General features: G+C 36.7%; 2 protein-coding genes across 2 annotated transcripts in view; one reads left to right on the top strand and one right to left on the bottom strand.

Moving 5' to 3' along the window:
* The window catches only part of LOC114330099 (B2 protein-like), a 111,722-nt gene that overhangs the window by 62,324 nt on the left and 36,340 nt on the right, over positions 1-13,058 (bottom strand). The window lies entirely within an intron of this gene.
* On the top strand, positions 921-3,056 carry LOC126888640 (E3 SUMO-protein ligase KIAA1586-like). Its single transcript, XM_050656999.1, has one exon. It carries the CDS (start codon positions 921-923, stop codon positions 3,054-3,056), a length of 2,136 nt encoding a protein of 711 aa, XP_050512956.1.

The following is a 13,058-nucleotide window of genomic DNA, read 5'->3' as shown; positions in this document are numbered from 1 at the left end:
ATCTATATTTTTGATTACAAAGGCTAGGGAAATCCAATGGAAAATTATTTACTTCCAAAACATACTATAAAACTAAAAATAAATGACATTGTGTAATCACCTAGACAGTCGTAAAGACAAGCGATAAAGCTGATAATTTTAATATATATGTCTTAAATAAGTACTTTTATGTACTACTTGTCATTATACCTGTTATTAGATGATTATTTTATGCTATTAAGTTCTGGTTTTCTTTTCACCGGTGGATGATTATAGGTCATGGATATCAGTTTTAATACTAAAACAAATACCGTGTGATCAGGGGTGTAGTGGAGCGGGAACGCGTGGGAACGGCGTTCCCACACTGGTTTAATTTACTAAAAAAAAAATATTATAGAATGCCTGATTACACTTTCCCCGAGATTACATCTACCCCACTTCACCCTAACAAATAAAATTGAAATCACTTACGCAAGTAGATAAAATAATATCTTAAAAAATGTGTGAGTGGGTGAGTGCATATATTGATTTGAGGCATCAGCCCGCACCCATGCACCATACCTACCCGAATTTCAATATTCTAATTGTTTTCTTAGATTAAGATTAAGTAGGTAGTTCGTTGTCACAACTTTGCCGTCGTGTCATCGTCGGCGCGGTGCTAGCCGGTATCCGGGGCGCAGTTTAGCCCCCTCCCTCTTTCACGTGCGACAGAGAAAGAGGGGAGCGAGTAGGAGGGAAGGGGTCAATACCCACACCATACTTCTGCAGTTGGCACTCGGCACCTCGGCAGTCACGCTAGACGCTACTCTCGTTCGTTTGGCAAATGGTGAGTGGTGACGCGCTGATTTGACTCTTCTCTTTATTTTGTTTGTTAGTGAGGTTATCGTGCGCGGTATTACTTTAACAATTAATTGTGTTATTCTAATAGTATCCAATCGAACATGGAGCCGTCAAAGAAAAATCAAAAAACACTGTTTTCGTTCTTTTCTAAGCAACCAAATGAAGATGAAGGTGAAGAAGTAAATGATTTCGGTGTATCTCTTTCAGGGAAAAATTCTACTTCTCTTCGTGTGTCCTCAGATGAAAAAAGTGATTTACAGGCAGGAACTGAAAGTAATTCTTCTGTAAGTTCGTCTTCGAATATGCATGAGCATGATGAACAAAATAAATCAGAATGGCCTTCTATATGGACTATTGATATGTGGGAACGCAAAAAAGAAGCCTTCCCATGGTTGGGTTGCAAAAACGGTTCATTAGGCTGTACATTATGTAGCACCGTTTCTCATCTTGGTGCTTTTAAAATGGAACGTACATCAATTTCTAAAGAATGGTGCACATTTGCAATAACATTCAATGGGTCTAGTAAGTCTGCCCAACTTACTTCCCTAAGAAAAAAAATTTTTCTTCACAAGCAATCATCAGCCCACTTGACTGCTGAGAGCATAACCGCTAAGGCGAACGAGGAAACTATTGAAAACGTTTGTGATAAAATGAACGTTTCCAATCTAGAATCTACAATTAAAGTATTTCGATCAGCTTACTATTTGGCAAAAAATGATAGGCCCTTTTCTGATTATTCTAAACTTTTGCAACTTCAGAAAATGAATGGTGTAGACATTGGTGTAGGATTACACTCTAGATTTAGTGCAACTGAAATCATTGACCACATTTCTCATGAAATGAAAAAGCGAATTACTCAACAGGTGAAAAGTATTTCAGGTAAAATTTTGATTTTGATCGATGAATCTACAAGCTTAAGTGATAAATCTACCTTGATTGTTTATTTAAAATGTGAAACCAGCAAAGATTTGCCACCAAATGTCTTATTCTTAGACCTAATTGAATTGCCTAACCAAACTGCTGATTCTATTTTTGAGGCACTTTTAGGTTGTTTGAAAAAATATGGGTTTGATTTTGAGTACCTAAAAGAGAATTTAGTTGCATTTGCCTGTGATGACGCTAGTGTCATGTTAGGTAAAAAATCTGGCGTCGTAGAAAAGCTACTACAACAGTTTCCCAACATTGTTCCTTGGCATTGCATGAACCATAGGATAGAGTTAGCTGTGAGTGACTCTATCAATGACGTTGGGGCTATTAACCATTTTCAAATGTTTATGGACAAACTGTACACTCTGTATAGTAAATCGCCTAAAAACCAAAGAGAACTAACCGAGTGTGCTAGTGAGCTTGATTTGCAACTACAGAAAGTTGGTCGCATTTTGGGCACGAGATGGGTTTCCAGTTCATTTAAAACTGTTATGGCCGTTTGGTATGGATATCAAGCATTGTACTCCCATTTTAAGAAGGCCCAAGAAGACAAGAACAGAACAACAACCGAACGAGCAATGTACGGTGGGTTGATTAGGCGCTTGACATCAACTCAGTTTCTGTCAGATTTGGCGATAATGTATGACATATTAGCTGAATTAACAATGGTTTCAGAATGTCTTCAAAATAGGGAGGCAACTGTTGTTTATGCAGACAAACTCATAAGAAGGTCAATTGCTTTTTTCGAGTGCCTTAAAGAAAAACCTGGAACTAAAACCCTTGAGGCCAAGAGAGCTGCAATCACTGGTAATTTTTGTCATGTTCCCTTAACAAGTAGCAACAAAATAACTGCTATTAATGACCAGCAGTTGCTATCAAGTGTTATTAACAACCTAAAACGGAGACTTTTCACAACAAGAAGCAGTAACGAACCATCTAATAAAGCCACAGGGAACAATTATGATTATGAAAAAGAGTATGAATATCTCCTTTCAGAACTGAAAGTACTTGAAAGTAACAACTGGCCTCCAGAGAAATATGTTGGATACGGTGAACAAGAAATCGAACATCTCTGTGCAAGATTTAGGTTGAATGCCAACAAAATTAAGAACAGCTTCAGAGATTACCTGGAAAACAGCACTACGATTCCGAAGGACTTAAACCCACTGATAAACTGCACAAAGCTTATTCCTTGCAGTTCAGCAGAGTGTGAACGTGGCTTCAGTCACATGAATATTATTATATCGCCAACACGGTCAAAACTGACCATCGAGCACGTATCAGCATTGATGTTTATCAAGTTGAATTGACCAAGTATCCAGACATGGAAACCAGAGAATTACGTCAAGGCATGGTTAAGACGACACCGTACAGCTGATGATACTAGAACTCGACGAGCCAACCTCCAACCTGACAAAGAGGAAGAAGATGCATTTGCCATTTATTTGTAAATACATTATAAAATTTTATTGAATATGTTCAGTTTTTAATCTTTGTGTTTGAATTTGTTAGTAAACGTATACATAAAAACATGTTACATCTTATATTTTTTCTTCTTCCCTGTGAAAATTTTATCATCCATTCCATAGGCTACAGGCCCCCCGAACCGGACCCCCCGCTCTTCATGTGGGGGGAGGGGGTACCCCTCAGAATTGGATTGTAAGTCAGTATTTAGCGTTCCCACACTGAAAATTTTGCCACTACACCACTGCGTGTGATGCTATTATTAAATCAATCTTGAGTTAATTAAATTAAGAAAATAATAAGGTATACAACTTTGATAATGAGGCACGTTCACGAGAAGTTGTTAAAATAAAACAAACCTGCATATTTATGTCCCGTGGACCAAGAAGGCATTTGACGAGGTCAAATTAAAGGACGTTATAAATATATTGCATACATAGAACATGTTATGCATAGAATAATGAAAACGATCGAAAATATCTACCAGAAGACCACAATGAAAGTAAAAGTAGAGAAAGGACTAACTCACCCCCAATAATTGAAGCTGGCCATGGGATAGAACAGGGGGATTCCATGAGTCTTCAATTTATTAACTCGATATTGGCCTAATAATAAAAAAATTAGAACTAAAAAGGATACGAAATTGGAAGAAAACAACCTTAAATAATCTGCTATGCAATACTAATCTTTCAAACTGAAAGTTAATAACAACGTATGCTGTACCAACTTAATATATCCGCCAGAAATTTTAACATGTTGATTTCCCCGAAAAAGACCAAATGCATGGTTATAACAGCAAATCTATTAAGATGTAAATTAAAGCTGACAGCTTCTAATCTGTCAACTGTCATAAACTAAACTTCTGTGGAGCAAACAGCAAACATGACTAACTTTGTTACTATGACTAAATTAGGGACTGTAACACTGTTACAGTTTAAAAGTCAATAATTTGCACATGAACCAAGGATGTTAGCGAAACGTGTAGCTTTTAAACTATAACTATATAAAATACGCGAGAGTTAAAAACTTCAAATAATAAATACGTTGACAAGACTGGCCGAATACTAAATTGACACTTTTTCACTAAAAATACGTGAGGGTTTTGCATTTAAACTCTAAACTAACAAATGCGATGACTTGACTGGTCGAAATGCCGTTAAAAATTGGCTCCAAAATTTCATCAGATAGCATCCCAATCTATCTTTAAGGCCGGCCGTTGTATGAAAGAGAGGTCCCCAAGTCGCAGTGCAACAGAGAGAAAAGATTCTTTCCCGAGAGATGCTGCCTCTATCGGAGAAATAACGCAATATATATCTAAGCGAAGCGCGGACTCCAGACTTTATAGTCAGCTGATAGTTTAGTTTCAGTACAGAGAGGTATGCAGGTGCGGTCTCGCTAAGATGACTCGAAATCGTTTTATATATGAGGTGCGAACTTTTCATTTTCTAGGAGGTTTAAGGACGGGTTCTCGCTGAAAATTTTACTCGGATAAATACTGTGCTCGTATCTCGTGGTAAAATCTAAACCAAAAGTATTGGAAAAATCTATTTCGCATATTGGTTCATCATAGTTTGTTACCTACTTCTTATGTCCCAATATTATAAAATTATACCAGGGAACAACAATTATATCACTCAAATTTGTCTAATTGTCTAATCTAGAATGAAAATGTAATTAATGTTTAGAACATTTAATGAAAGCTTATAACCAAGGATGGTACTAAAGATGAGCAATTTGGTCCGTCGGTCTGCCTGACCGCGAATATAACTCCTCCGTCACTGTACCAGGTAGAATAGCGAATGAGGTGTCGAATGAAAGCCTATAATCCAAGGATGGTACTAAAGCTGATAAATTTGACCAAGGCTGTCTGTCCATCTGTCCGTCCGACCGCGAATGTAACTACTCCGTCATTATGCCAGGTAGAATGACAAATGAGGTGTCGAATGAATGGTTATAATCCAACGATGGTACTAAAGATAAGCAATTTGGTCCGTCGGTCTGCCTGACCGCGAATATAACTCCTCCGTCACTGTACCAGGTAGAATGACAAATAAGGTTTCGAATGAAAGCTTATAACCGAGGATAGTACTAAAGATGAAAAATTTGACCAAGGCTGTCGGTCCATTTGTCCGTCCGACCGCGAATGTAACTTCTCCGTCATTATGCCAGGGAAAATGACAAATGAGGTTTCAAATGAACGATTATAATCCAACGATGGTACTAAAGTTGAGCAATTTGGTCCGTCGGTCTGCCTGACCGCGAATATAACTCCTCCGTCACTGTACCAGGTAGAATGACCAATAAGGTGTCGAATGAAAGCTTATAACCAAGGATGGTACTAAAGATGAGAAATTTGACCAAGGCTGCCTGTCCATCTGTCCGTCCGACCGCAAATGTAACTTCTCTCCGTCATCATGCCAGGGAAAATGACAAATGAGGTTTCGAATGAACGATTATAATCTAACGATGGTACTAAAGATGAGCAATTTGGTCCGTCGGTCTGCCTGATCGCGAATATAACTCCTCCGTTACTGTACCAGGTAGAATGACAAATGAGGTGTCGAATGAAAGCTTATAATCCAAGGATGGTACTAAAGATGAGCAATTTGACCAAGGCTGTCTGTCCGTCGGTCCGTCCGACCGCGAATATAACTCTTCCGTCACTATACCAGGTTGAATGACAAATGAGGTGTCGAAGGTGAGAAATTTGACCAAGTACTTCCGGTTTTACAAATGGGACCGGAAATACTGTGTTAAAGTCACCGGAATAGTAAAAGTGATATATTATTCGACGAGCCTTCGCAAGGCGAGAACAAATATATACTTCCGGTTTCATGAGTGTCTTTCCGTCTGTCCTCCTACATACAACTCCTCCGTATTAATACAGATATAATGACAAATAATGAGGTTTCGAATAAAAGATTATAACACAAGGATGGTATTAAAGATGAGTAATTTAACATCGGACTTCAGTTTTAGAGTTGCAACCGCAAGTATCTGTTTTAAAGTGACTCAAAGTATGGTATGAATGTAAATGAATATGATCCAAAATTAGTAAAATCGTATATGAATCGACGCAAAGTTACACGAAGAGTTAAAATATCGACTTCCAGTTCTACTTTCGATTACTTTGGATGAAAACCTAGGACTTACGAAGTCCAATTACTTGTTAACACATGCTCTTGTGAACATGAACGGAAAGAAATAACACGAGTAGCGTTCATCAGCAAATCATCAACGGCTGATAGCAAAACTCTACGAAACTATATATACGTTATAGTCTAAGATCCGAATATAGGTCGACCTGCACCCATCTGCTTTCCGGATGAGACATTTTTTTATTAAATTTCATACATAGACAAAAACGACTTGCATGGCTTGCCTATCAAATTCGTGTCATAGCTATCCTTAAGGTGGGGTGAGCTTAGAGTTTGAAATAAATATTTCAAGCATATTTTTTTGAATTTTTTTTGAACTTATAATAGAATTCTTAAAATCCCATTGACTGATCGGGTCACAAATGAGGAGGTCCTTACAGAAGAATGGGGAAAAACCGAGACCATCAAATCTCAAAAGTTGGAATACTTTGGACACATTATGCGAAATGAATCCAGATATGCCCTCCTACAAGCCATTCTCCAAGGAAAAATATTTGGAAAGCGAGGTCCAGGAAGAAGAAGAACATCCTGGTTAAAGAACCTCAGAACCTGGTTCAACTCAACATATGTGAAGCTTTCCTGCATTGCTGCAGATAAAATAAAGATTGCCATGCCATGGAGATCGCCAACATTCGTCACGGACAGGCACAGCAAGAAGAAGAGGATAGAATTATTTTATTTTTAAATTAAATAAGCATATTCACTATAATCGTTGATTGATATATTGGACGGCCTCTAATATCTCAATCAACGCTATAATTCAATGAATTAAAAAAAAATAAGGAAAAATATTAAAAAATAAGCCAACGCTCAGTGAATCATGTGAAACGAAAAGATCAAAAATATTTTATTAGCTTTATGAGTATTATGAGTTTATCGAGCATAAATCTGTCGAGTTTTTTCAGTTATAACGATTTTTGACTTTTTGGTATTACTCAGAAGTCAAAACAACCAAATTTTTGCTCACGAATGGGTGAAAATCAACATATTTATTATAATAAAAAATAAGCACAAACAAAAAAAATTGTATGTGCAATTTTTGTATGCACGTTAAAAATTCGGTTAAAATTCACATTCTTATTCCAGTCAAAACACAATAATTAACAAGTCGCTGATGTGGCATTTCGATCATCGACCGAGAAACACATTAAATTTTTATTACTGGTGTTGATAACGTGAACGGTATCAAATATCACATCGTGGGCAGCTGTATTGATTTTAAATAATAAAAAATGTGGCAGAGTCTCGAAGAGTTATAACGCCATTGATGATGATGATGACCAAATACTTTTGAAATTACAAAAATGAATAGGTTTTTTTGTATTACAATCAAGATTATCGTTTTCAGGACAAGCAATTATCGTCACAAATAGGATGTTTTGAACAGGGTTATTCAAAGCAGAGTGCTGCATGCACGATTTTTGAAAGAACTCACAATTGGAATTCGATATTTGGTAATCGAAATTACAATTCATGCTTAAATTTAATTGCTAATCACTATTTTCGTACCAAAAACCGGTTTAATGGCGATTGCTATAATAGCCCTATCTATACCTATAGCCCATCTGCACACTAATGGAACGCAGATTCAGATAGAGCGCGTTAAACAGTCTTGCTACCTGGGAACTATTATAAATATTGAGCAGTAGAGCAAAAAAGTTGAAAATGGTGGAGGTATTTAGCATCAACGGTTCTCCTTTAAAATCAATATGACGGCTAACCCTTCAGCGGAATTCAGTCGCAATTTTAAATTTACACCACTATTGACCTCCCCTAAATGTTAGAATTATAAAATTTGGGGCAGCTCGGAAACAAGATTCAATTCAATATTTATGCTCCCCCACCCCTTTTTAATATATTCCCGCTAACTCCGAAAATATCAACCGCACGAAAAAAATTGTCAAAAAGAAATAATTGTAGGAAATCATATTTGAAACAATTTTAAATATTCGTAAAAAAAAATGAAAGAGATCAAAATTCAAAATTATGTAAAAGTTAATTCTATCTACTAAGTTCTATTTTTGTATTATAGGTACCTACATTTTTGTCGTAAAACTCATAATTAACGAGACAATTCAATAGTTATGCTCTAACTCTAACCTCTAACTGTCACTATTTCCCCCCATAACTTGGAAAATATCGACATCATAAAATAGTTATTTTCCTAACTAGTGCGGAAAGTGATAATTTCACGCACGAGACTGCCGTTGACCCGAACGACGCGATAGCGGGCGAGAAACACACTTTCCGCACGAGTTAGGAATAATATTTATTCTAGGGCCGTACGTTTGGAAAAAGCCACAAAAAATAGAGTTATATCGATTTTTATTTAGAAGTGAAAATACACAAATCAATTATTTGACAAGGTTGTCAAAAACAAACTTTCAATATTAGTTTATTGCATGTATTATAATATATTATAATGCAATATTACAAGGTATTTTACTTTCCCGCACGTCGTGCGTGAAAGTGCAACTTTCGGAAACGAAATGCGTGAGTGAATCTTTAGTACCATGGTTGGATTATAACCGTTCACTATACACTCGTCACCTCATCTGTCATTCTGCCTGGCATAATGACGGAGTAGTTACATTCGCGGTCGGACGGACCGATGGACAGACAGCCTTGGTCAAATTTCTCAACCTTAGTACCATCCTTGGTTATAAGCTTTCATTCGACACCTTATTTGTCATTCGACCTGGTACAGTGACGGAAGACTTATATTCGCGGTCAGGCAGACCAACGGACCAAATTGCTCATCTTTAGTACCATCGTTGGATTATAACCATTCATTCGACACCTCATTTGTCATTCTACCTGGCATATTGACGGAGTAGTTACATTCGCGGTCGGACGGACCGATGGACAGACAGCCTTGGTCAAATTTCTCAACCTTAGTACCATCCTTGGTTATAAGCTTTCATTCGACACCTTATTTGTCATTCGACCTGGTACAGTGACGGAAGACTTATATTCGCGGTCAGGCAGACCAACGGACCAAATTGCTCATCTTTAGTACCATCGTTGGATTATAACCATTCATTCGACACCTCATTTGTCATTCTACCTGGCATATTGACGGAGTAGTTACATTCGCGGTCGGACGGACCGATGGACAGACAGCCTTGGTCAAATTTCTCAACCTTAGTACCATCCTTGGTTATAAGCTTTCATTCGACAACTTATTTGTCATTCGACCTGGTACAGTGACGGAAGACTTATATTCGCGGTCAGGCAGACCAACGGACCAAATTGCTCATCTTTAGTACCATCGTTGGAATATAACCGTTCATTCGACACCCCATTTGTCAATCTACCTGGCATAATGACGGAGTAGTTACATTCGCGGTCGGACGGACCGATGGACAGACATCCTTGGTCTAATTTCTCATCTTTAGTACCATCTTTGGATTATAAGCTTTCATTCGACACCTCATTTGTCATTCTACCTGGTACAGTGATGGAGGAGTTATATTCGTGGTCAAGCAGACCGACGGACCAAATTGCTCATCTGTAGTACCATTGTTGGATTATAACCGTTCATTCGACCCCTCATGTGTCATTCTACCTGGCATAATGACGGAGTAGTTATATGCGCGGTCGGACGTACCGACGGACAGACAGTCTAAATTTCTCATCTTTAGTACCATCCTTGGATTATAAGCATTCATTTGACAACTTTATTGGGCAAAAATATTTCTTGGGAATTTTTTGTCCGGGATTTTTTGCGGGGATATTTTGTCAAAAAAAAATTGTGGGGATTATCTGTCCGGGATTTTTTGTGGGGATTATTTGTCCGGGGATTATTTGTGGGGATTATTTGTGAGGATTATTTGTGGGGATTTTTTGTCCGGGGATAATTTGTGGGGATTTTTTGTCCGGGATTATTTGTCCGGGGATTATTTGTCCGGACCCCTAATAAACTCATATTTGTCAAGTACCGAAATTTCCTAAGGAAAGTTTCAAACGGGCCATTACGCTCCTGAATTTTTTATGTTTATTTAATTTTTTTCGTAGCGCCATCTTATACATAATTGCTACATTAACAGAGCTTAGATTCTTACAGATTCCTATACTTTTTGTGTATTATATGTACAAGATTTACGTTTCACATGCCAATTTCTATTAATTCCAGAAATTTATTTTAAAAGTACACCACGCAAAAAGTACTTTATTAATTCACATTTTTTTAACGTTACATCCTTCCGTTACATGTAGGCTAGTGCTAAACGGACTTTTATCATGAAATTCATTTAAATACTTGAATAATTTAGATATAAACGCTCTTATATTTATTGAGAAAAAAGCAAAACTTTCACATTTTTTTATAAACAATACACAACAGGTAGGGTAGCAAAAATATGGCTGTAATTAGCGAGATATATTGTTAGTAGGTTAAGCATTTTTCGGTATACATATATGCTCTAGATTATGAGTGGTGTACTTTATAAAGGTGATGGGATCGCCTATACTTGTAACATTACCAATGGCCGGCCTTAAAACAACCGCAGAGGATTAAAAAACAGAATAAAATGTTTTATTTCAAAAAATGTCAACCGTTTTTTCGATGTCCTGGAACCAGCTATGGATCAGATAAATTTCAACCCGCCAAGAGTGTGTAATTTTGATGAAACATGTATCACCATGGTACAATCCAATATTGATAATGTCATTGTCATCACCTTAAAAGGAAAAAAGGAGACAAACAGGAGACATTGGTTCTACGGCATTAATTACAAATACGCCCTACAAAGATGATATTTAGAAGCTAGCACTAAAGAAAAACAAATAAAATGATTTTAACTGAAAAATCATTTATAAAAGGTACACAATTTATTAAAACCCCTTTAAGGGCTACATCAATCACAAAACGTTTTCGATATATAAAATATCATTATCAGTGTTTAGAACTGGTTAATGACATGCTGAGCCAGCAAAAAAATACCAAAGTATAAACCCTTTAAATGGTATAAAAATTTGTTACATTAACATAGTTCCTTAAAATTGCAGACGATGGATAAAATTTATAAAGATACAGTAGTAGTTAGTGCCACTTAGGCACTACATGACTCCCCCATCACTTGGATTGCTAAACAGGTGGATTTGTCTCTACATGAGGAATGTTGGATGACAACTGTGGCCATCCAACATTCCTCAGGTAGAGACAAATGCATCTGTTTAGCAACCAGTTGCCATCCAACATTCCTCATGTAGAAACAAATCCACCTGTTTTGCAATCCAAGTGATGGGGGAGTCATGTAGTGCCTAAGTGGCACTAACTACTCACGTAAGTGTACTGTATCTTTATAAATTTTATCCATCGTCTGCAATTTTTTAAATAACTATGTTAATGTAACAAATTTTTATACCATTTAAAGGGTTTATACCAGTGATGTGGGAGAAAGGGGATACGACATAAGGGATGATTTTGTATTTACTAGATGGGACCACTTGATTTGACACTTTTTGATACATCCAATATGGCGACGGGCAGGTTTTTATACGTTATATATGGAATGTGTTATTATTTAGTTATTAAAATTATTAATTATTTATATATTTATGTAATATAATATAATTTTGTACTTATATATTTTATATAGAGCAGAATAAACTACCAAAGAGTTGTTCCGCCATATTAGATGGAGCGTTTTTGCGAGTGAAACTGAGCCCATTTACTTCACCGTATGCCGCATCCCCTCCCTCCCACATCACTGGTCTATACCCTGGTATTTTTTTGCTGGCTCAGCATGTGTTTAACCAGTTCTAAACACTGACGATGATATTTTATATATCGAAAACGTTTTGTGATTGATGTAGCCTTTAAAGAGGTTTTAGTAAATGGTGTACCTTTTATAAATGATTTTTCAATTAAAATCATTTTACAGTGGAACCCCGATAAGTCGGCCCCCGATAACCCGGAACTCCGGCTAACCCGGACTGATTTTTATCAGACAAACATTTCAACAATAAAAATGTATTGCTGTTACAAAATCTCGTGAACCTAATTCATTCATTTGGTGACGTCAATATACGAACGAAACGGTTGAATCTGACATTACTGAAAATATCAGGGTGCAGATGGGACCCTGTCGCGCAATTCGCAGCAAATAAAATAGTCGTATGTTTTTTGCTTCATTTTATTTCGGTTATACATACGCATTTTCAAGGTTCACGAGGTTTTGTACCAACATGTAATATAATATTTGAGAGATAATGGAACCGGATTGAACTACATTTACCATAGTAAAAATGACTCATGGCACACCACATTCATTGTGGTGTTATCGAAAACAGGCACCTGTATTATCCTTTATTTATTTGAAACTTTCTTAGCATTGTTTAGAAAAGACTATTAAAATTCTTTTTTTAACAATGGTCGTAGTTATCATTGTTATTAAATAACATAACATCAGAGACGGTATTGTGTGTAGTAAAGTCGTATTGTTCGCTTCGGTTTTGTAATCGTTCGTAAATTTATTCAGATTTTGTGTTTGCGTGTCTTTTGTCTATAAGGGCAACAAAACGTAAAAATGTTGTAGTGACAATGGAAAAGAAACTAGAAGCATTAAGTAGAATTGATAAAGGTGAATTTGCAGCATTAAATTATGGTGTCGGTACATCTACAGTATCGGATTGGAAGAAAAATAGAATTAAAATCGAAGAATTTTTTTTCAAAATGATAACAAA

This window comes from Diabrotica virgifera, chromosome 7 (genome assembly GCF_917563875.1).
Source record: "Diabrotica virgifera virgifera chromosome 7, PGI_DIABVI_V3a".
NCBI classification, from domain to species: domain Eukaryota; kingdom Metazoa; phylum Arthropoda; class Insecta; order Coleoptera; family Chrysomelidae; genus Diabrotica; species Diabrotica virgifera.
This window is presented reverse-complemented; position numbering and strand designations above follow the sequence as displayed.

Coding starts and splice junctions, on each gene's coding strand:
- LOC126888640 (XM_050656999.1), top strand. CDS start 921: ATGGAGCCGTCAAAGAAAAATCAAAAAACACTGTTTTCGTTCTTTTCT.